This window comes from Pomacea canaliculata, linkage group LG4 (assembly GCF_003073045.1).
Source record: "Pomacea canaliculata isolate SZHN2017 linkage group LG4, ASM307304v1, whole genome shotgun sequence".
Taxonomy (NCBI): Eukaryota; Metazoa; Mollusca; class Gastropoda; order Architaenioglossa; family Ampullariidae; genus Pomacea; species Pomacea canaliculata.
Genome location: NC_037593.1, coordinates 14,559,100 through 14,582,075, shown reverse-complemented (window position 1 = coordinate 14,582,075; position 22,976 = coordinate 14,559,100). Strand labels below are relative to the sequence as shown.

General features: G+C 39.9%; 2 protein-coding genes across 4 annotated transcripts in view; both read left to right on the top strand.

The window, feature by feature from the left end:
* Positions 1–499: 499 nt before the first annotated feature.
* LOC112562383 (exostosin-like 3) lies at positions 500–6,990 on the top strand. The gene is given in 8 exon segments (XM_025235628.1): positions 500–2,037; positions 2,040–2,153; positions 2,620–2,721; positions 3,110–3,264; positions 4,165–4,292; positions 4,830–4,974; positions 5,940–6,068; positions 6,643–6,990. Coding segments are annotated over 8 exon segments (2,373 nt in total). The 5' UTR covers positions 500–647; the 3' UTR covers positions 6,853–6,990.
* A 5,597-nt stretch (positions 6,991–12,587) lies between these two features.
* Positions 12,588–22,976, top strand: part of LOC112562559 (neo-calmodulin-like) — a 28,442-nt gene continuing 18,053 nt past the window's right edge. The window contains exons 1-5 of one of the 3 annotated variants that reach the window (XM_025235853.1): positions 12,588–14,900; positions 15,773–15,986; positions 19,931–19,975; positions 20,493–20,531; positions 22,889–22,919. In XM_025235853.1, coding sequence (XP_025091638.1) covers positions 15,981–15,986; positions 19,931–19,975; positions 20,493–20,531; positions 22,889–22,919 — 121 coding nt within the window. In that variant the 5' untranslated portion in view covers positions 12,588–14,900; positions 15,773–15,980. The remainder of the gene's footprint in view (positions 14,901–15,772; positions 15,987–19,930; positions 19,976–20,492; positions 20,532–22,888; positions 22,920–22,976) is intronic. The other 2 variants (XM_025235855.1, XM_025235854.1) reach the window with 2 other exon arrangements.

The following is a 22,976-nucleotide window of genomic DNA, read 5'->3' as shown; positions in this document are numbered from 1 at the left end:
ATAAAACATTTGAATTCAATCAGTAAAACACATATATGGGGGCAGCACAAGTAGCTGCTTGATGATGTATCTTTCGACAAAAAAAGAATTTGAAGGCAAAAGAAAAGATTAGATGCCTTGATTATAGAGCTGTATGGAAAACCATTGCTATTTCAAGGGCATCTGATAATATTTGAAGACAGTATGGCATCTGCTCGTGGGCAGTGGTGTGCTATGAACCCATTTTCTGTCAAGTTCACTCTAGCTTTGTTGGCTTTTTTTATCATACTGACATTAGTCAATCACTATTATTTGTCTAACTTGGGAAATGACTGTGACAAAGTGTCACATAAGTCACGAAACAAGCTTGATTATGAAGATCTCCTCTAGACGACAGCAAGAAAGGCTTGGATATAAAACTGCACATAGAGGAACTACACAAGATCAAGATTTCAGTCAGCAATGAGTTGCGAGACTTGGAAAGCAAACGGCAAAGCCTGCAAACAGAGATTGCAGGATACAGCAACCATATTGAGACCCTGCGGTCACAGTATGGTATTTTGAAGAAAGAAATTGCTCAGGTGAAGCTGACCCTTGATCAGCTTAAGTTTGAACAAGAAGAAACGAAAGCCTATGTTCCAAGCATAAAAGCTCCACAACGAATCATCATGGAAAACCATCCTTCCCAAAATATTTCACCTCCATCTTCACCGTTTTATTGTAAAATGGAAACCTGTTTTGACTTCTCTCGGTGTTCTCTAGTGTCAGGATTTCCTGTGTTTTTCTATGATCCACAGGAAATATCCTTAGATTATCCTCCTTTAGATGAATTTGTTCTGTCTTCGGTTGTGAACAGCTTTGGCAGAAATGTTTATGCAACAGATGATCCCAGTGGTGCCTGTGTTTTTCTTGTGCTGATGGGAGAGATCAAAGGAGCACTGAGTCCTGACAAACTGGAACATTTTCTGTATTCTTTACCCCACTGGAATGGGGATGGCAGAAATCATATTTTGTTCAACATTGCACGCAACACACATGTTTCGGATTTGTTTATCAATGTTAATACTGGACGTGCTGTACTTGTACAGTCATCTTTTGCTACCTCAACATTCCGGGAAGGCTTTGACATAATCATACCACCAAGCCTAGGTTTGGCTGGTGGTGATGTTTGGTCTGAGATTCCTCCATTGTCTCCGATTCGTCGGAAGCATCTTCTTTCCTACTGGGGGGAGTATATCCCCACCCATCAACAAGTAAGAATGAAAAATTTTCTGCATAATGTTAACTTTGAGCTGAACGAAGATGAAGCAAAACAGTTTAGAAAGCTCCAGGCAGCAGTAGAGGGGGAAGGAGAGGACAGGGTTGATGAATCTCAGAAACTATTAGACACAGATTCAGAGGCTGATGATAGCACTTTAGGCAATGCAATTATCTCATGGCTCAAGGAACTGCAGTTGGGCATGGGCGACAATGCCTTGGTGGAATTGTCTTGCGGTGGAGCTAAAGTGGCTGGCATGGAAACTGAGTGGGGACTCTGTGGAGAAGCTGCACATCGAAGTGAAATGCTGTCACAGTCTACGTTCACCTTGCTACTGCTCCCAACAAATGAATCCCTCATATCTACAACCATATTTCAGACTCGTTTCTATGAAGCATTGAAGTATGGTTCGATCCCTGTGATACTGGGACTTGAGAGGTGGCTTCCATTTGATGAGGTCTTAAACTGGGAAATTGCTACGTTCACACTTCCTCTTCCAAGGATTACTGAAATTCCTTTCTTTCTTCGTACATTTAGTGATGCTGACATATCTTCTTATCGAAGTCATGGGCGGAATTTTTGGGAAACATACTTTGGCTCCACACAACGGATTTTGGATACTGTTCTTGCTGTTTTGCGAGCTCGTCTGCAGATTCCAGCAGCACCTGTTAGGGAAGAGCCGTCCTTCAGCGTATTCAATGAGTCTTTTGTTCCATTGAAAATGGAAGGACCTGACCCAGAGCCAGAGACAGATGAAGTACTTGGACCAATAGAACCTCGCTTCCCGTCAGAGAAATTCCGAAGAACTATACACGTAGCTGGATTCTTCAGTCATTCAACATGCCTGGAGATCCATTTTCTTTGTACCCTTTCACACCCTTTGAGCCTGTGCTGCCATCAGAATCAAAATTTCTGGGTAAGTTTTATTTGACCTCACCATCATATAGTCATTTCTGTGCTTATTATTTTGATCTTTTCCCGACTAGCCTAGAAACATGATTAAGGAGCAGGATTTGTTTTTTTTTTTTTTTTTTGACTGGTTAAATCAGTGACTGAAAATGCTTGCCAGTAAGAGTCTTAAGCAATATGGTCTGGTAACCATGTTTATTTGCAAACATGAAATAAAGATCATTTTCCACAACCAAAGTGAGATGCATATTTAGTAAAAGATTTGACTAATTTATTTATAATCATTTACAGACTACTCTTTACTTGTTAAGTAAATCTGTAAATTTTCAGAGTATGATAATTTGCCGCTTGCCACTTTTTTTTTGTTTGTTTGTGTGTAACTGAGAACACTGTTCATGTGATTAACATTGGATTGGGATTAATAAAATTGGTCATTGTCAGTCATTGCTAATACACATAATCTGCTTGTCCAGGCTCAGGCTATGGATTTCGGCCAGTCAGTCAAGGCACAGGAGGTGCTGGAAAGGAATTCAGCGAATCACTAGGGGGCAACTATCCTCGAGAGCAGTTTACAAGTAAGTAAACATAGTAAGCATTTCAGAGCTCATGACAGAAGAAATATTTTCCCTGGATGCTACTGTAACTTACCATATCTTTGTCAGCAGGTGGGGAGGTATGTAGAGGTGTGGAAAGTTGGAAGTTACCTGTCCTGGATTCTGCCCCTGTATATGTTTGTTTACCAGGGAGGTCACTGTTTCGAATGATTACTTTTTGCAGCAAGCATTGTGGATTTATGTGCATATGAACACGAAGGGGTATGCCTATTTATATATGTGTGGTGTGTGCATCTGTGTGCAAGAGAGAAAAGGGAGAAAAACCGAGAGAAGTTTAAAATTTTTGGTCAATCTAACATGTTAAGGTAGTGGTTGATCATGTAATCCAGGATTTTTTTTCTCTTCCTAGTTGTCATGCTGACATATGAGAGAGAGCTAGTCCTGGTGCAGGCCCTACAGAGATTGAAAGGCTTGCCATTCTTAAATAAAGTGCTTGTTGTCTGGAACAACCCTTCTCCACCATCTGCAGATCTCCGCTGGCCTGATATTGGTGTTCCATTAGAGGTGGGTGTCTTGTGGTTAACTACAGGCTTGGCAAACTGGTCCTAAACTCCAAAGCTATTCAACTTTTTCTTTATGAATTCAAGTTGACAACAATAGCAATGATGAATATTTAGCTAGTGGCTTTTGCAAAATATATGCTCAGAGCATATTATACATATGAGAAACCAACAATACAGAGTTAATCCTGCTCCTATTACTTGCTTGTATATAAATTACACAAGCAGAAAGCCCAGATATGCTAGAGTGAAATCACAAAATGTCTTAAGTTTAGATTTAAAGGCAAAGAGTCTGAGTATCATAGGCTGACAGGTAGTTTATTCCAGATTGATGAAGCTTTGAGAAGACCTCTGCCTACACACTCATAAAAAAAAACCAGCTCTAGGTCTGAACTATTGCTGCAGTTACAAACTGGTATCATCAAACCTGTCTTTTTTATGCAAGATTCTGATTTTGGCTCAGCTTATTACACATATTTTGAAAATTTTCTTAAACCATTCCTGTTTCTTTTATTGCAAGGATCATAGTAGTGAAGCTGCACTTCTTATCAATGATCTGCTCCATGATTTTGGATTAAAGTTATGTCCCTTTGCATTCTTGGCTTAAGAATGAGAATGGGGGAGCTAGCTCTCAGTGATTGTAGTTTTCTACATTGACCTGTTGTGAGTTAGACACACTTCTTTAACAAACTGTTCTGTGACTGGATCAGAAGCAAACAACTTTGGACCACCGTAAACTATAGCTGACACAGGTTAAGGGAGGTAGTAGTAGAATAAAGTTCTGGCATACTTAAAATCTTGATTTGTGAAGAAATCAGCTAATTTCTGTGAAAGTTCATGTGCAGAAGACACACACACACACACAAATTTACAGTAAACGATTTTAAAAGTTTTATTTACTCAGGTGGTGAAGACACGACGTAACAGCTTAAACAATCGTTTCCTGCCATACAACTCCATTGAAACAGAAGCAGTGTTAAGCATTGATGATGATGCCCACTTGCGACATGATGAAATAGTTTTTGGTTTCAGGTAAATAAAAAAGTTTTTTTTTTTTTGACGAGTATGTACCATTAAGCAGTGTCGGAAGTGTAGATAGACACTGCTATTTCTTACATTTGAGAAATCTTTTGTTAAGGGAGAAGTTATTGTTTTCTAATATGTGTGAGAGAGAGGAGGGGTGACAGTGACAGTTCTTTATTTATGACAGGAAAGGTAGTAGAATAAGCAAGGTATGCTTTTTTATTCTGTCAAATTCTGTGAGAATCTAAGATGTGCTTGATTCTTGAGAGCAGGGGCCTGGTGGGGGGGGGGGGAGGGATGAGAGATAATGTGTATTTGAGGGAGAGAGAGACATATTGTTAGGGAGCTTTTAATTTACCATTGCACCAGCTTAAAAAGTTTACATTTCATGCAGATATGTTAATATTTTTTTCTGTGCATGTGGAGAAGTTTGAAAACTGGCATTGGTTTTACTACTTTCTCATAAAAATAAATTATTGTTAAATGTGATTATGGTCTAAAGAAATATCATTGATCAGAAATCCACATGCACTTCTGTTTATTCAGAGTATGGCGTGAAGAAAGGGATCGGATTGTAGGTTTTCCAGGACGATTTCATGCTTGGGATCCGAAATACCATACTTGGCATTATAACTCAAATTATTCCTGTGAGCTGTCTATGGTTCTGACTGGGGCTGCCTTTTTCCACAAGGTTTGTATGATATCTGCATGTGTTTGTATTCATGTGCTTATGTATGTGTGTGTGTATATATATATAAAGTTTTTGACCATTGGTCTTTACAAGCACCCCTTCAGGAAAGCTCTTTTCTTTGTCCTTCTGTACATCCAGTATTTATTGTGAAATTTGTTGCTTGTATTAGCACCTTTCACCAATACAGTGAAGATTGGCTGTTCTGGGTTCAGATCTCATCTCAGGCACACTGTTCTTTCTCTGCATGTAGTATCTGTTTCTGGGCTGACTACTTTCTGCAATATAGCCTTAGTCGCTGGATCTGCGTAAAACACCATTGCCCCCCCCCCATCTTTTGCCTCTTGTTTCTTGCTAAACAACCGGATCTATTGAATGCTACAACAGCCAGTCAAACGACAAATTTAGAAGCTGTTTTGACAGCTACATAGCTATTTTGTTTCTTCCTGCAGCAGATCAAAGATGCTGTGGCAGTTTGTGAATCAAAACCAACCTTCAGATGTGGCCAGACATGCAATTAAGTGTAATAGAGTGCTTGTTACATCCCCTGATCAAGGTGTAGTTTCCTCCCCATGAACTTCTCCTTCCCCTTTTAGACCCAGCGGGTTGGGGAAGCCCATGCCATTGAGGGTGGGGGTAGGGGGTGGGTTGTTGGCAGTATCAAAAGACAGCACTGTTTGGTCTGCTGGGGTCCACCAAGCAATAGTTTAGGTGTGGCACACTTGGATGTCGCTCAAACAGTGCTGTGGACCAGTCTTCATCTGGTATTTAAGCTATACTAATAATTTTAAAATCTTGTTTCTTTGAGAAATTTACTTTCTGCTGTCTTCTATCTGCACATTGACATTTTTGTGGCAAAAGCTTGTTATGTTTTGCCGAAACACGTGATTTTTTTTTCAGTATCTTTAACACTGACTCTAACATCCATGCAGAATGTGTGAACAAGTATTTTGGGGTTTGTGTTGCAGTACTATGCATACCTGTATAGTTATGTGATGCCTCAGGCCATACGTGACAAAGTGGATCAGTACACAAACTGTGAAGATATTGCTATGAACTTTCTTGTGGCTCACATCACACGCAAGCCACCCCTTAAGGTAACTGAGTTACTGTTACTTTGACATGTTAATGTGTGCTAAGTAATTTTAAAGTCATTTAGAAGAAAATCAGCATCTTATTTTGTAATTACATTAACTTATTATTTCTAGTGGTTAAAGACATGACCACACAACAGGAAAGCCAAAATACTGAGATGCTAAACTATCATTCAGTAAATTCTTCCATTTGTTTTTGAAGATTTTTTTTTTAAAACATTACTGACTTTAATCCTTTGTCCTGATTCATCCTCAAAATGGCTGTTCCCATGTATCTTGTAGCATGAGGGAAGAATTGTGACTTAGAGGCCTTATAAGCAGATATGAGAGGTTGTGACTATGACACAAAAACAAAAGAGAGCCTCAAGCTTATCTGCTGACCTAAAATTTGTATGCCTAGTCCCAACCATTCTTCTGGTTTATAACTATCTCTATGAACTCTCTGTCTTTAGCTGTGGTTCCAGAGATCCTTGCTTACCTCTTTTGTTTTTTTCGTTTAGGTCTTATTTCTTGAAATTCTAAGCATGCTTCACTATGTTTTGATCTCAGTGAATATTTAAAAAAATGTTTTGAACAGGTGACTTCCCGTTGGACTTTTCGATGTCCTGGCTGTCCCAACACTCTCTCCAGCAACGACACTCATTTTGAAGAAAGACACCACTGTATGAACTTCTTTGTGAGTGTGTATGGGTACATGCCACTGCTATATACTCAGTACAGGGTGGATTCCGTTCTCTTCAAGACTCGTTTACCTCATGACAAACAGAAGTGCTTTAAGTACATATAAGGAAGCACACAAAGCCACACTAAAGTGCTTGACCATTGCCAGAGGTGGCTGTAGAAGAGAAACTGCAAGAAGTTTGGAAATCATCAAAGATATATATCATCAAAGCAGGATATATCTCAAATATTTTTGACTGGTGAAGCATAGGGTCACCCCTCTTTATTTTCTTTCATCAGATTGCATTTTTTACTTTAAAAAAAATGCTTGAAAAATAAGAGAAAGTCTTAGAGGGTGGACCTGTTTCAATTTCTTGAATGGATCGTAAGGACAACCTTGGCAGGTTGCAAAAACTCATTGTGAAGCTAGTTATTGGTGGATAAAAATCTACTTGCCAGCCACAAAATAGGCCAAGTGGCAATGCCAACAACTCTTCATTTGGTTCAGTGCTGAAAGTATGGAGTGCCAGTAGTTCTTGAGATTGTGATTTTAGACAGAAGCTTATTATCAGATCCCAACATCCCCTTACATTATGGTTAAATGGAAACACTTGTGAATGTTGAACATGTTTTTGATCTTGTGGAGTGAAGATTGCTGCAAGCATCATTTGTCTCCCCTGCGAGAAATTTGATGAGGGTAGATTACCCAAATAGCAGACTGTTCGTCACGCATCGTTCGAAAGACAAGATTGCCAGACTTTTGTCAAAGTGGAGGACTTTCACCCAAAAGTGTCTGGGAAGAAATGGAAAATCAACCTGTAATTGTTTGGAAGTAAGTTTTCCGAATTCCTGAAATGCTGATGTGACTCAGATAAAGCATTTAGGTCTGATCTCGATGGACATAAAGATGTGGGAGCATGATTTTTTTTCTTTCTTTCTTTTCTTTTTTCTTTTTTTTTGAGAAAAGGGGGTAAGTGTGTGTCTGAGAGAGAGTGAGTGTGTGTAAGAGAGACAGGTGGGGGAAAATAAAGGCTGATGACAGGTAACAGCTGTTTGGAAGAAAAAGAAATGACAGAAGTTTACACACTTCCTTCACTGAAGCTCAAGTTCAAACAAAATGTTTTTAACATTGTGCACTTATGTAATGTTGGAGTTGAACTTTTTATAGACTGGCAATATTTTAAAGCTTTTAGATGACTTTAGTTACAATCTGTTTTGTAGATAAAAACAAACATTTGCAAGTACCTTTGTTACCTTTCATTTGTGTAGTGATTTTTATATATTTCATTGTATATGCCTGTTGAATTAGTTGCTTTGCAGATAGGGTTGAGCAAGCTTATTTGAGCAAAATGCTTTGTTATTTTTTAATTTAAACAAATTTTAATAGTTTTTTAAATGTCTTTGTTAAAATTTTAAATAGGATGCATTGATACTTGAGTTGTTGTAACCTGAAGCCGCACCTGAGGCCCTTTCTCCAATGGCATTCATGTGAAGAAATTTAGCTCATTCAGAATGTGGGATTGTGAATACTTACTGTTAATGCTTGTCGTTGCAGTGACAGCCTGTCTTGGTTGAGTTTAAATTGTAATTTGCTCAAGATTAGACACATCTGAGTGGATAACTGTTCTTCAGACAAGATGCAAGCCTTTGAACTTCGCAGTCACCATGTGCAATGGGACAAGAGGTTAAGACCTAAGTTAAGTGATGTCATAGTCATTTTGTTCAATCTATAGTGTCTCATTAGGATACACTTGAAGCTTGTGCAGTTCTTGCAGCCTTCGCTGCTATCATTTGTCAGCAGTTAGATCAATCGACATTTGAAGAGATTATACCTTCCAATGTTGAGGACCCAACACATTTTCGTGACAAACATATGACAGCTCTATCAACCAGCTAACAGTCAAGGTTACTTTCATGTTTGACTCAGGTAAACACACTTGTCCGGATCATAACTACAGATGTCATGTGACTTCTGTTTGCACCACATTAATGCAGTTAACTGCAATGTTTCAAAATATATTGACTCACAAAAGAAGTTATAAAACTGTTTTCTTCAGTTAAAAAAAGGGGATGGGTCAATTTTTCTCCAAAGGCTTGAACTGTTCAGCAGGTATATTCATAAAAGTGTCTACCTTCACTAAAACATTGCTGTCGAACGATTCATTTAATATGAAACATTTGTCAGTTTAATTAATTTATATATGTACTTGTATTCCTAACAGCTGACATGAAACTTTGATTAGCAAGGCTTTCTCTGATGTCTTGAAAATCAGCTATTGTAGTGTGTATGTCATTCCTGAAGCAAAGTTATCGGAACAAATACTTAATGCTCAGCTATCCTCAGCTTCTTGGATGATCCCATGGTCTTGTCTTTCTAGACCAGGGGTGGGCAATTAATTTTCCTAAAGGGCCGCATGAGAAATTGGGATGGTTTTAGAGGGCCAGACTAATATAGTTAACTTAGTTTTACCCAATATAAGCAGAGCGGATCAAGCCGCGCCTTTGCCCAGGTCTGTTCTAGACTGTTGTATGATTATTGGCTGCAGTAGTTGTGGTGATGCTGAAGCCATCTTTTCTTTTGCTTGGCTTTTGATTGTCAGCCTCAGTAAAGCTGATCTGGCTTGTGGCTGGGGGAGGGATCTCTTGGGCCAGCTTTCTTCCCTCCCTTACTGATCTGTCAGTTGTCTTATTGTGGAAGATTTGCTGTTGAGGGGATTTAAAAACTGCTTGCATTAGACTCTCGTTTTCAGATTCAAGATGGTCTCCTTATATGCTGCTGGCCAGCAGCTCTTGGGGAGTCACAAAAGTTCTGAAATGCCTTGGGCTTGGGCAGCAAGTCCAAGAATTATAAACTTGTTGAAAGAAAGGTTTGTTGTATTGAATGTCTTCAAGCATTGTGAGGTTCCGAACTTTTCATTTGAATAAAAAAATCCAGTAGGCTGTGACTCGTATCCACATTATAAACCTATTCTGGGCCATTGTGAATAAAAATGTCTTTATAGGTTTTGTTCATTCTTGTGTTGTAATGAGAAATTTAATCAGCTTGATTGAAGGCTATAAAGACTGAACATCAAGCTGTTGTGAGGCAGCCAACTAAGGTTTCTTTATTCAATTGATTTTGGGCATATTTTCACTGCATATAAGTGTTTTTTTAACATACAAAATTTCTTGTAGGCATTATTAGCATGTGGTTGAATTATGTTTTCAACTTTTTATATTTTTCTGGGGTAAGCTGGCTTCTATCATACTTCTTGTGGCGAAAGTCCCTACAGTTTGGTCCCTACTTCAGTATTGTACATGTAGTACAGGACAGTGTGCGGTGCTCAGACTTTCCAAAACAACAAAATTATGTGTTGACAGTTGATCTGTCAGTTTGTTGTTAAACTCAAATTTATAAAAAAAAGTATATATAAAGAAACTGTTGGTCTGTCATTTATGTTGTGCTACTTACAAAATGTTGTGAAAACAATTAACTGTTGCGACATGTTTTGTGCCAAGAAGTGTTAGGTTTGTTCATGATTTTTTTTTTTTTCAAAGGAACTTGAGCGTTTAATGTTGAGGTACAAAACAGTAATAATACCTTATAAAAAGAGGACTGGCTTGTGCGCTTAAAATGATCCTCAGTGTACAATGACAGTACAGCTCCTTCTCCTCCCATTATCTCAGGCGATGGAACATTCGTTTTGTGGATATCAGTCTGCTGTGCATTGTTCTGTCAGGTTCTGATCTCGTCTTTGAATCAAAGGTCCCTTTATATCGAGGCTTGTGCTGCTGTTATATTTTCTTAAAGGGCTTTGGATGCTGCTGTAATCCTGCAAAATGTGATGTCTGGTACAAGACCAAAATTTGTTTTCACAGTTACCCACCACATCTTTTGCTGGCGTAGGTTTTGGTGGTGGTGGTGGCGGTGGCAGAGAAAAGATATGATTAAAAAAAACCAAATGTAGATTTTATTTATTTTAGGCGAACTTGTTTATACCTGCAAATGGTTCGGCTTGTTTGGTAAATCTGGGTATTCAGGCCAAATCTGAAGGGTGGTGACGAGGTTGGGCAGACTGTCGAACAGGACGGGTGTGTGTTCGTTCCACAACCACACCTGAGTCTTCTTTCTCCACTTCCCGTCCCTCTCACTGTTGTTACGTTTGCTGGCCTTCGTAGACGGTTCAAAGAAAAGTTTATGTAGTACAGAGCGTTTTATCTGCAGTGCAAACAGTGCCGAAACTCCACTTGTGTGTAATTATAACTATTTTTTAACCCCTTTGTTTAACTCCACAGTTGAAAACTTACAATGTGCATTTAGCTATAAACGATTAATGATGAAGGACAAGCGATTAAAAACAAAACCAGTGGAAGATATGGAAGGTCACGGCCACTGGTTATTTGTTGCTGTTGCGGAAATCTCGGTACCTGTTGCTTCCATACTGTCGGGGAGCGCAAGGGGTAGAGGTGGGGGGGGGGGGAATTGGTGTTTTACGCAGCAGCTAAGGTATATTACGGCAAGCAGCCAGCCCTGTAAACAGATGCCAAGAGAAGAACAGCATGCCGAGACGAGAAATGAACTCAGGGCAGCAACTTATGTATTGATGACAGGCGCTAACAGCGCTAACCGTTGCGTCCAGGACCGCTGCGCAGGGGTAAACGGGGTATACGGTATTCAGCTTAGCTTGCCACTGATGGATTTATTATAGGTTCTTCTCTTCCGGCATCATTATCCGCCGTTAAAAACGGGGAGCAGCTCATTACCCCGCTTTATTCTCGCATTGCAAATGATTTCATTTACCGAACTTTTATACCGTGATACGCGTGTGTCTTTTGGGTATGTATGTGTAGTATGCTTGTTGGGAGGACTAGAGAGAGAGAGATTTTTATCGATGACTATTGCTGATAGAGTACCCGGTAGTAGATGCGATAATCTTAAATATTAGTATGCCAATAAACATTTTGTATTTCTTAGTATTATTGTGTATTCCTTTTCTGAGTGTCACCATTATGTAGCGTTTAAGCGCATGCGTGGTTTCTTCTCTCTTTCGCTCTCGCTCTGTGCGTGTACTGGCGTTAGAGTACCGTTTCTAATAGTTTAATTTCATGCACAAACATTACATTAATATCTAGCTAGAGTTGCCATAAATCAAGAGGACAGCAACGTTTCTGAGCAATGAACATAGGAATTGCTGAAAGCTACAGGCGGGGAAACGCTGCACAAATTAAATATAATTAAAAAAAAAACTGTAGCCGGTGCGTTTATTTGACATAGTGTACCATTGGCAGCGCTGTTTCTGTTTCCCTCTATTCTCCATCCTCCTCCCTGCCCCTTGGCCAACTTACGTGAGCGAAATGAGTGACCCTGGAAATGTGGATATAGCATCCAAATTTTTTGTGTGTCAAAATGCAGTGCATGCACCCTGTTCGCTGCAGCGTGAGGGGTTCGTTCCTTCCCCTTTTCTTTGTCTTGCTTTGAGTAGGGTAGAAGTACCATCACACCGCGTTGGTGTTCTTGTACGGTGGCTTATTTACCTCGAAATCCCCCCCCCACCACCACCACCACCACCGACACTCCCTCCTGCCCTAGTCGTTATGATGTCCGGCACGGTGCTTAGTTAGCCATGCAAAATGCGGATCAGTCCGGTCACACAAACCCAAAGGTACTATTTCACTTCACGCTTTCTTTGTAATTGCCCAAAGTCCATGAATAATTACCCCATGGGGTCACTTACCCATGTCCTCGTGCAAAAGGTTTGTAGACTCGTAAAGGTTAGATCGAGGGTAGAATCTGTGTTAAATGTTGATGTGCACGGTTTATTATTTTTTTTTTTTTCCAGTAAAATTTTATGGGAAATGGTTCACAATCCAGAAAAAAATCCGATTCCTTTCATTGTACTGATATCGATAAGAGATTTATATTTGTGACATGGGAATAGATCAAAAGGGCGCGATCGCGCTAGTCACGTGGTATGTCGTCATGAACGTTGCGGTAGGCTGTTTGCGCATGCCCAGAAACGCTGCTGGCGCACAAGAGTGACACCGTTCCGAGCGGTAATGCTAGGCTAAGTCGCGTGCAAGCTATTGCGCGACGCAAACATTGGAACATGCGCAGAGCTTTCATTAGACCGTAATGGCTTGCCATTAATTACCAGGAAACTATTCGGACATGCTATGAATAGCAAGAACACGTTTTATGGGGGGAACTGGGATTTTTTAAAAAAGACTTAACAACTCCGTTGTTTCATTTATTGCGAAATTTTGGCATGCAGAATAGGTTAACAGACATGCATATTTTTATTTTTGACGCATTTCCCTTTGTTTTAAAAAGATCGACTCTTCGTAAACTTTTAAAGATAGCATTCACGAGTTGCCTGGACAGAACAAAGCTCGACATATTCCAGCTATTAAAATTTCATTAAAGAAAAACTAAGAATTCTGTAACATGAAAAATTGTCTCTGAAAGTAAAAGAAGCAACAACAAAAATGCATTACCGGGACTGGACGCCACGTTTTATAAGCAAACACTGACAATGGAAAAGAAAACTAGAAATACACTCGTATAACAGCTTATATACAATTTATTGTGGAGAAACATTTTCTTTTGGTGTCAAAGATGAAACCTGTGACTTAGGATGTCGATATGCTTTGAAAAGAGAATAGACGGACTGACGTCAGGAAGAATTTCATTATTGAAAAACATCAACTGGAATAAAAGGAAAGAAAAAGCCTAGGAAGAAATTATGCAAGACTTTAAAAAAGATTCTAATTGATCTGCTGCAGTAGAGTGGTGAACACTAGAGGATATCGTTGAACACTAAACAAAAAGACACCCACCAAAAAAAAAAAAAAGGAAAACTCCCCAGCAACAGTCCGCCAACTTCTCTTTTAACAAAGTCGTGTAAATGCATGATTGGGTGTGCATATGCGTGCGCAACAGGAAGCGTGCGCGGGCGTGCGTGTCGTGATTACAAGGACACCATCACACACGCACGTGTTGGTGCCGACGTAGACAGCACCGCGAAATATTAGAAGAGAATTTCCACAATAGTGCAATATCCCTAGGGCGGGATTTTTTTTTTCTTTCTCTCACTTGGCCGGAAATGCGCTCAGCCCTGCTACACGATAGACACATTATCAAGATTTTTTTTTTCGGTGCAGGTGACACACGAATGCACAATCAGCACTCGACTTGTTTTACAGGAACACTCGCAGCTTTATCGCTAGTTGCGAAGACTGGCTATCGCGATTGTGGTTCTGTGTTTAAAGATATGAATCCGCACTGGCCGAGAAAAAGTGACAAAAGAATTAAAAATGTAAAAAGAAATCATTGCGTATGTGTGGGTTCGATCGAAGCTCTTATAATATGGAAAAGCTTTGTGAACGTTTGTAAATGCGCTCTCTCACATACACAAACGACTGTTTCAGAGTTTTAATGTTACCCATTCTCCTACCCTCTTCTCTAATCTACCTCCTGCTCTCGACCTTATCACACTCGCTTCCTTCACCGTATGAACTTCCAGCTTAGAAAAAACAAACAAAATCAACCATAACCTTAATTCGTTCCAGCTGCATGGTGAACAGATCGAAGTTCAGAAGGCGAGCCGAAACTTGTATCGCGTAGAAGACGAAACTGGTTTTCGCTATTATTCTAATTACAACCCATTCTTCGGTTACTTGACTATAGTCTGGTCGCCACGGTTTGCTCCCGATCATGTTAACAGCCAGAACAGTGAACTTGCTACAGTGCAAAAGATGGCCTCATTCTGCCCTGCTCCAACTCAACGCAGTATAGTCCTGCACCGTGCTCGCTTAGAATAGCGCGCGTCCCGTGCAGTCACCCACAAATTCGAGCTATTCTCGTTCCGGTGTGAGTCCGCAGTGAGAGCGAAAACTTGTTATCGATTGGATGCTTTGGGGACAGCCATGCCGCGCTGTGGTCTTGCGCAAAGTGCGGGCAAATTTCAGGACTTGTCACCAATTTTTTTTTCGAATTGCTCAAATTATTTGGTTGCATGCTTACTTTAAAAGGCGGCGTTTAAATCCAGCACGAAAATTGTTTGCCTGAATCGCCCTGTACAGGTGAGGGTCTAGGCCCAGATCTACATACTCATCCCGGGCTAAACTGTCGTCTGCTTTGTCGATACCGCTATCAGCGGTTTTTCGTCTCCAGGAAAGAGAAGGCGGAGGAGATTGGTAAGTGATTTTTTTTTAAAATCCAGATGTTCATTTCCGTGTATTAAACGATTAGTTGCTACTAGCTGGGACAAATCTTCCCCCTTTGACTAACCTAGATCTGCTGCATAGAAATGTCTTACTATACTACGTGAAATGGTTATTTTGCTAATAACAGGTTCGATGCAAGCTTAGCTGTTATATTTAGTCTTGGATAAAATATGAAACAAAATCCACATTCGCTGGATCTTGCGCACCCTAACCCCAATCCTAAAGAGAGAAGCTACACAGCAAGTAAATATGTTAAGGTCGAAGTTTGCCATGATACTTCTCTCAGTTATGAATCTCAGCTCTGGCAAATGTATTTCACAATCATCTCCATTCATTTCTCAACCGTTCGTATGGTTTTTCTTGTTCAGCTATTTTTATGTGTACAAATCACGACGCTTCACAGTCAGTACTTAAATTGCAGAATATGCAGCAAGGAGTACAAAACAGCATGTTGTTGCAAGTCGTACTCTCCATGAGATAAAACTTTGAAAACTTAAATTAAAAAGTTTGGAAACAAAGTACTCCCACATCACTCTGTAAACATTTATCAATTATTTACACACGGCCTTTACCGGAAAAAGCTTGCATGACGTCCGGAAAAGTCAGTGTCCGAGGTAACACAAGAGATTTCTCGCAGCTCTAGGAGCTCTAGAACTTGCATTATGGCGCACTAATAGATGCAGGACAGAGCAGAACACACACACAGAGGACAATTTTCGATTAATCGAAATTCTGCTTTACTAAGTTTGCCTAGAGAGAGCATTAATCCTTCTTGGTGGCTTCTGGTTAGGAATAAATAAATGAAAAAATCCTTAGATGGAACCTGTACTTCATTGACGCAGGAGCGGCAGAACTGTTCTGTCGCAAGTGAATTATGGGATTGATCCATTGCTGAGTGGGTCGTAGCCAGCAGGGACGAGAAGACACACACACGTGCTGCCAGACTTCCCTCCCCACAACCATAGTCGTACAGACAGCAGCTTTAAAAGCACATCGATTGGTCGCGCGGCAAACAGGTGGAGGACCAAACGACGGCAGTCCCGTGACACCATGGCGGTGAGTGGAATTTCCTCAAATCCTTTTGCGTAAGGCTGTTTGAAAACCGTGGCATGGCCTTCATTTATGCTTGTTATCCTTCTTTTCTCTCTGACTCCCGCTTTGTGTAAAATGTACGTCTGAGAGGAGTTAAAGATTAGACAATACAAGTTTGAGTCATGAGAGTGGAGGGGATAGGGGACAGGAATTGCTTTGTCTGAACGAATTGGATTTGAAAGTGTTTGTGTTTTTCTAACAACTTTATATCTGTCAAAATGTTTTGTTCTAGCATTTTTTAAGCATTAATGTATGCTTTCATTTTTTTAATTCGTTTGTGCGTACTCGTGTGCCCCACTATCCATTGGGGCAACTTGCCAACTTAGTGGTGTGTTGGTTTGCGTGCTTCAGAGTCATGTTGGCAGGAGCCTTGTGCTCCTGGCAGGTCCAACCACAACAGTATCACAACTCTTGATATAACTTTTGTGGATTTTGAGAAGGCCTTTGATCGTGTAGTCGGGGTGTGTGGGGGGGATGGAACAACCAAAATCCCACTATCCAAGACATCAAGAAGCGCAAGTTGGGCTGGATAGGACACGTTCTACGCCAACCAGCTGACACCATTGCCAAACAAGCATTTGACTGGAACCCTCAGATGAATGCCAAAGCATACTTGGAAAAGAACAGTAGAGAGCGAGGCAAAGGACGTCGGAACCACATGGGCCCAACTGAAAGGGGCTGCCCAAAACCGGGTCCGCTGGAGAGGTGTTGTTGCGGCCCAGTGCTCCTCGAGGAGTAACAAGGAATAAACTAAACAAACGCATGGACGCTATACTTATCTGTATAATGTTTGGTAAATTTGAACACAAAATTCTTTGATTTTGACGAGTTAGTTCCCCCTTTGAGTTAAAAAAAAATAAATAAAAGTAATTATATGCGAATTGATTTGATTCCGTTTCGTATTGCTACTATTCTACCAATGCACGCTTACGAAGACCTATAAAACTCTCAACAGTCTCTTTTATCATCATGTTTTACCATATGTTTTGTATTTTGTAGTTGATTATAACTTAACGCTTCACTGTGCAGTCGGGCACACTGTTCTTTCTCTTCATGTGGCATCAGTTTACAAGGCTGGCTGCCTTGCCGTGATATAGCCTTAGTTGCTGGCTCGGCGTGAAACACCAGTCTCTCTCCCTCCCAACCCCTTTCACAATGCAAGGGCCTAACACTTACAACAGGCCAAAGGCCAAAGTTCGGACTGTACAAAATATACGTTTCACTGACAGAAACATATACGGTATGAAGTATGCATCATCGCGTTTTCTGTATTTTGAGCCATCACCATCAGGGTAAACGGAATGCCATCCGCTTTGTAACTTGCAGGTTTCTTTTAGCGACAATGCACTTTTGTCTGTTTTGGCCATCGTCCCGTCTGATACATTAGGACCCTCTTGCCTGACGATGAAGCGTATATACTGTGTATTGGTCTTCTGTATGCGCGTCCATCCCGTCTACAGTAACACATTTCTTGAAAACCAAGTTCTCTTGTCTGCTGTAACTATCTGCCTGTCCTTAGCACAAAGTCTGTTCCCTGTTCCCTGTCTTTTATCTATTTGTCCCTGTTTATATATTCTAAACCAAAAGAGCTCCATTCTTGCACACTTTAGTGTTATCAGAATGGAACATATTTACACTCCTGAAAGTGTTAAGAGTTTTAAATTATATCCTATAACAGCACATAAAGGTCCAAATGTGATCATATTTGCATGTGTATGTCTGTGAATGCACTGTACCATATGTGCCTTTGTTAGGACACAGCATAGTAACAGATTTAGGATGTAAAAGAATGTGTCGTTTAGTTACAGAAAAGATGTTTAGAAATGAAAAACTTTTAATCTGGAGTGTGTTCTCACTCTCCATTCTTCTTGTTTCCTGTCATCTATCTGTTTCATCACCTGTCTGCCCCAACTCCATTCTCCATCTCGTTATCTGTATATGAGCTGCTCAACTGGTTTCTGTTTACGACTTCAGTGCTGGACTTCAACCATTCTATGTTGAAAACGATGTCGCAATCCACTTTGTTAGCGATATGCCGCGTCCTCGCAGCTTCATTTCTATTAGGTTTCATCAGGAAAAAACTCTCTTGTTGTCGTCCTATTTCCTGTCTGCGGAGGCTTTTGCGCCAAACTGCTGATGACCTTTGCATGCTGTGTAGAAATGTGTGTCATTAGCTATGGCATGTCGGTTACAGCCAGGTATTCCTGGGGCCGGGAACAAGCCTTTGCACCTAGCAACGTGCATCCTGTAACACTAGTGTTGCTTGTCATTTGCTTGTCAAGCTAAATTACTTTTTATATTTTTTATTAATCCTTTCAACGTCGCCTTGTCGAAAGCTTTTAATTTTTTTTCTTATTTCGTTCTATCGTACACGTAACTTTTATTTGGGGATTTAAAGACTCTAATTGAATTTTTATATTGAATACATTTTTGAATATACTTTATATTTGAAATACATTTTTTATTATTTCCTTTTGCTAAAATATATTAAACGTTTTCCCTTTAGTCCGTTTTTGTCATCCCCTACCATGTTTTTAGGAGAAGTTTGGTCTATATGTCTAGGATGTAATTGTGACGCAAGTTAAAGTGACAAAAATATAGTTAGTAGTTTTTAAATGTACTGTACAGCTGTGACAACAAGCGTAAAAGTGTTTATGTCGAAGATCTTACCATGTAAAGTATTTTGCACTCTACAAGCTGAACTCTTTCTTCACACATTTCTTCAGAAACACAACTTTAAATGCATAAAAGGGGTCAATGTGTCGATAATATTAAAACATGTACTTTCATGTGTATTGTTTTCTGGTCAACAGTACCCTAAATAAGCTTAACTGTGGATGTGAAACGGTGCTAACATATACCCATTACACCGAGAGCTTATACTATTATAACCATTTGTAGACCGTACTAAAAAAAAGACGTCTGTAGACATTACTAGTAGTATATAGTAGAAAGTATTCAGGGCTTCTGCTAAGGCTAAATTCTTTGGGGTCCCAGGGACCCCTTTTTCAGATTTTTGAGGGGTCCCTGTTCTTCGCCCAAATTTGAAGGGGAACCCATTGACGAAAATTGAAGGGGTCCTCCGAACTTTTAATGCGTACTGTACGCAATTTTTTGCGTAAGCAGAAGCCCTGCAGTATATAGTGAGAGTTTTATATTTGTACTAGAATACATATTACGTCTGTAGACTATACTACTGGTCTATAACTATTATGTCCATAGACCCAACTACTGTTATAGCCATTGCCTATGAAGAGCCTATAGCAATAATGCAATTAGGCCTCTGGCAAACGTTCAAGTTCATTCAAAAACCTTTAACGTCTCTCGACTACCAGCAGTAATGCTCTTTTCTTTCAGTCTGCTAGCTTGCTTACGACTATACACTACAAGTAATTTTATCTGTACCATATAAGTCAAGTATGTAGATTGCAAAATATTCTTTATGTCTACAGCTGTGGAATGTAGACTACAAGTACACCCATCGTTTTTGCACTAATGAATGTGCTTGTAGTATGCCGGTTACGGTCGTAGACTACAAGTAAACCTACCATATCTAAAGCTATAGAGTGTGTTGTACATCAGGTACCAGCAGACTTCGAGTGTAGGCTACAAGTAAACCCCTTCCGGTCAGGAGTTTACTTGTTAGGGATAGTAGATTTACGGTACTTGCCTCGACGACTGGTCAACTATACTGCCTTTCAAAGCTACATGACAAGTTTCAGTAAAAAAGAAAACAGAATAAAGCGATAAAAACAATATAGAAATTTCCCCATAACTTGTTATTTGTCCACCCGGCTGTGGGATGCTAATCTTATTGTTTCCTCCGTATCAGTCCTTTAATGATAGTGCTTATTAACTATAGTCTGTCTCCTCTTCTTTCCCGCTTGAATACTGCCCTCCCTACTCAGGCGAGAGGGTCGTTGGAGAGGAAATCATCAAACGAAGGAAAAGCGGTGAGATCTGAGTTAATTAAAATATACTGTTTAGTGAATTTTTTTTAGCAGAAACAACTCAATAGACATTAGTGGGTTAGAGATAAAAGGAAGTGGGTGAACATGGAAAAATGAGAAATATTATTTTTCTAAAATGTCGAGGCTTGGAGGTTCAAATTGACAACTGAAGACATTTGGTATACATAGAAAAAAAAAATCCAGTTATACACTTCAGACTGAAACAGCGTTGATTTTATTTGGATATCGAAATTTGAAACGGAAATGACTGCCGGATGAGACATGAGACATCTATGTCATTTATTAAAACACCTTCCGTTGTCTTCTCAATAGCTAGAATTATACTTACACTATTGATCTCAGCAGCTGGAATTTTACCTACACCTTTTGATCTCCTGTTCACATCTTGTGCGATATCTCAACATGTACTCCTATGCTTCTCCAACATCTATGAAATATATTCTCATTTACTACACATGAACGCACAAAAAAGACTTCCTTTTGTTTGCATGCTGCTTAGACGGCGAGGACAACGACGAAGACTAAGAGGAATTGGAAGGTAAGATAACTAGGAAAGACTAAGGCTACGCAATCTGACTTGAAATAGCGGGGTGTTGTGTTGCCCCTATGGTCACGTCAATAATAAAATAATAATACACCCTTTATGTGAATAATAATATAATAATTCACGGCAAATGATAAGAATTATTCACATATCATCGCCGTCGTCATCGTCGTCATCGTCATTATCATTTGCGCTTATATAAATTTGGTCTATACTTTCTGTATTTTTTTTCTGACATCATTTTTACAACAACTGCTAGTTTATATGTAAACGGATTCGCGAACAGTATGATATTTGGCTTTCCCACTCTAATCATGTGGGAGAGCTTGTCAAAGAGTTCTGATTTTGTTACACTTTAGTGTGGTTTAATGGATTGAATGTTTTGGCGTATGCTATAAATTTGCATGTTCATGTTCTGCTTGATTAGAAAAACACACGTGACACTTTTTGCTTTTACTTTGCACATCTGTGCGAGTTTGCTTTCTAGATGCTACATGCAAATTATGTTTGTTGTGGCTGTGCTCCATCTGACCCATGTCCCTGTGCTCTTGTCATCGATAAATGAAGCAAACACACACACACACACACTGTTTTGTAACCTTTCCTATCGAGCCGCTTCAAGTATCTTCTTTTCTGTCGCAGTGAAACACTGTAGCATAAATGGTGTTCGATTGACCACCTAGGGTTCAGTAAGTGCTGTGATGCTAGATCGTTTGATGTGGTCCATGAAAGAGTGGAATGGAAAGGCGAGCCAGTGTTTGCCATTGTGACCAGCTTTTTGTTTCGTCGCAACTTTTTTCTTGTTCCTTTTTTTCCCTTCCCCATCCAGGTGAAGCTTGTCGGGGATTCGGGTAGTATTTATTTTTGGGATTTGGCAAAGTGAGCAGTGTTTAGCTGCAAGAATCAGGGTTCAGGGTTGAGTGTTAACTAGAAGAGACCAAGAAGACGGGAAGGTGGATAGACGTCGGAGAGAAAACAGAGAAAGAATGTCAGAGAGAAAGGCGAAAAAGAGAGAACAAGCATGCGAGAGCAAAAGAGAGTAGAGTGAGAAAAAAAATGAGAATAAAAAGCGAATGAGGATAAAAAAAAAAGAAACAAAATACTGTGGAGAAGTAAAGGAGATAAAGAAAAATAAATAGTTCGAGAAAATAATCTGATATATCTAAAAGAATAGAAAAAATAATACTCATCTGGCATTTCTGCTCGGTTGGATCCATTTTCTGGAAAATAATTTTTTCACCACGTGTGAAACATGAGATCTTTTCACTCTATTTCTTCCCTCTGACAAACGTTTCGTTTATCCTAGGGAAATAGTGTGAAAGATAAGCCATAAACAATCGATATGAACGTGATTAACATCACTAAACAATGATAAACAATAATTAAAGGGATTGTAAAGACAAAATAAAACTGTTTAGAATCTCATAGAGTGTAGAAAAAGTTTGAATCTCGTCTATTTTCCTGTTTATTCATGTGCTAAAAGTTGAATGTTTTATATGATGTGCTTAATAAGAGAAAGTACACGCGACTCTATCGTTTGCCTCAACGAAGTCTCGTCCTCCGATGACGTCATCGATCCCAGTGGGAGCTGATGACATGATATGGTTGGACATTGCTCATAGCCATCTTGATTATTATCACTAGCATTTATCACTAATCCAATTAAGGACACGCCACCGATCACTTGAGTTCAAATCCTAACAATGCGACACTTCCTCTCCTCTCTGACGTCACGCAGCACGCCACAGCCTATACTATACCTTTCACTGACTGGTATTGCCAGTTGTGCTTACGTCACGTATGACTGTGCCTAAAGCGTTTTTACTGTGTGACGTTTAGCGCATCTGCGTCAACTGGCGCACAGCTGTTAGTGTCCCAACCTACTAGCAGTTGATTTCAGGGATCTGGAGACAAGGGTGTGTTTGTCAATGACTGTATTTTTCATCTTAGTGAGGCGACCTCCATACGAAACAGCATTTCCCGAAGTCCCCAAATCACCCCCAGCTCCTTTATTGCATTTTCGAGATAGAAAGGCCCAGTGACCACCAGGTTAGCTTTATCCCTAGAAGAGATGTGACAAATTGTATATTTGAGCTCAACCCCATTTTCTTGGGATAGAGGAAATCACTGTAAAATTTGTTACGGCATGTACTGCGTGTTATGGTGGCATTATCGCTTTATGAATCACGAGGTAGTGTAACAATGTTTTAGGGCTGTGAAATGTTAAGGCTGTAGTTTATGTAGCATAAACCAGCGCCAGTCGAATATTGCGCACTTAACCTCATGTTTCGCCCAGATTGTTCCATCTCCCCTACTCTTACCTTCACGACCCTTCCTTTCTTTTGTTGCAGACTTCTCATCTGACAGACGATGAAAGAAAAGGTAAGAAAATATTGCTGCCTGTGCCAGGTGTTTTGATTAGAGAGCAGCCGAGGGTAT